This window comes from Dipodomys ordii, unplaced genomic scaffold (genome assembly GCF_000151885.1).
Source record: "Dipodomys ordii isolate 6190 unplaced genomic scaffold, Dord_2.0 Scaffold23, whole genome shotgun sequence".
In the NCBI taxonomy this organism is placed as follows: domain Eukaryota; kingdom Metazoa; phylum Chordata; class Mammalia; order Rodentia; family Heteromyidae; genus Dipodomys; species Dipodomys ordii.
Window position 1 is genome coordinate 1,981,922 of NW_012267239.1, and position 1,598 is coordinate 1,983,519.

At 52.4% G+C, this 1,598-nt stretch overlaps 1 protein-coding gene across 1 annotated transcript in view; it reads left to right on the forward strand.

Moving 5' to 3' along the window:
- The window catches only part of Eif4enif1 (eukaryotic translation initiation factor 4E nuclear import factor 1), a 58,681-nt gene continuing 57,083 nt past the window's right edge, over positions 1-1,598 (forward strand). The window contains exons 1-2 of the mRNA XM_013014253.1: positions 1-92; positions 1,015-1,144. Coding sequence (XP_012869707.1) covers positions 1,043-1,144 — 102 coding nt within the window. The 5' untranslated portion in view covers positions 1-92; positions 1,015-1,042. The remainder of the gene's footprint in view (positions 93-1,014; positions 1,145-1,598) is intronic.

The window sequence follows — 1,598 nt, forward strand, 5'->3', positions numbered from 1 at the left end:
AAGGCCGCCGGGAGCAGCGCTGAGACCCGCGCGGGCAGCGGGGAGGGGAACGGCGGCCGAGACGCAGGGCCGCCCAGCGGCAGGAGCACCGAGTAAGGCTCCCAGGCCGGCTGGGTCCGGGGCGCTGGACCTAGAAGGGGGTAAAGGGGTGGGGGAGCAGGAGCCCGAGTGCGTCGCTCCGGGGTCGCGTGCGAGAGCTCGGGAACCGGGGCGCGCGCGGGGGGTGGGCCGGGGCGCGAGGCTCACGGGGCGGGCGGCGGGCAGGCTGGCGGGGCCTAAGCCGCCGAGACAGACGGGCGGCGGGCCTGCGCCAGCTCCAGCTCGAAGCACTCGAGCTGGGCGATCCGGCCTTGGTGCTCCCTCCGGCCCGCCTCCCTTCCGTGAGTACGGTCCCCGCCCTTCCTCCAAAGGAGGCCGCTCATCCAGGGCCTGCGCGAGGGGCCGGGGGTTGGTCTGGGGAAGCTGCCTTTCGGAGCTGGAGCCACTGCTTACCCTTTCCTTGCCACAGACATCCCTGACACGGCCACAGGTGTAAGCCGGCTGGGCTCCGGGAGCTCGGGTCCCGTCCTCAGCTCCAGATCGTCGGCTAACAAGGGGCAGCTGGAGCCTTCCATTGACAAATGACAGGCACTTTACTACGACAACCCGGCTGCCCGGATCCGCAGCTCTTCCCAGTCCTCTTACTTGTCCACACTGTTGGGGAAACTATCTCTGTCCCTATCTGATCGGCAACCATAGGTCTCAGCGTCTGTTTTGGCTGCTCTTTGTATTAAAGTTGGCTAAAAGGTTGGGTTCCTTCCACTTCTGCTTTCCCTCCCCTGTGGATGGTTAGTACATTTTACTAGGAGAGATTACCAAGTCTCAGTCATTATGTCTGCAGTTTGATTCTGGTTCAGACGGGATGGAGGGTGGTTAGTTTGTTTCAAATTAAAAACAAAAATATTTCTTAAAGCAATCAAGACCCATGAAAACTTCCTGTTTTCTGTAATAATTTTGTATTGATTTATCTTCCAGGTGCAAAAAAATTGTAGACTAAGAAGCCATGGATAGGAGAAGTGTGAGTGTCAGTGAAACAGAAAATGGAGATGCTTTCCTTGACCTGAAGAAGCTGCCGACCTCCAGATCCCCCCATCGCTATACAAAAGTAGGTTTTGTTACTAATGAATTAATGTTTCTTTATCGACTGGGAGTTAGTAACATTGTGTTGGTCTGACTCAAAATATAGATTAGTAACACCATTGCATTGAACCTTTTTCTGAGTGTGTAAATACCAAGAGTTTTCTTCTTAGCAGCTTTTAGGTTGAGTACTGTCCCATACCCTGTATAGATTTGTGGATCAATGTATATTAGTACCCAAGTTCTGAAACAGCTGAAACAGGAATTAGGGTGCTATTGACTTAACGTGCTATATGTAGGATGAGGTGAGAAGTCAAGCTGTGCGATGCTTCAGAATCCCTGTTCTCTCTATTCATGTTTCTATAGGAGTAATCTGGCTAGGATAACTGGATTTTTTTAATTTTGGTGTTTTTCTTCCTTATAAATTGGGCGTAGACTCACTCTCAAGTGATTCAATCATAGTTGCTTTTTTTTTTTTTTTT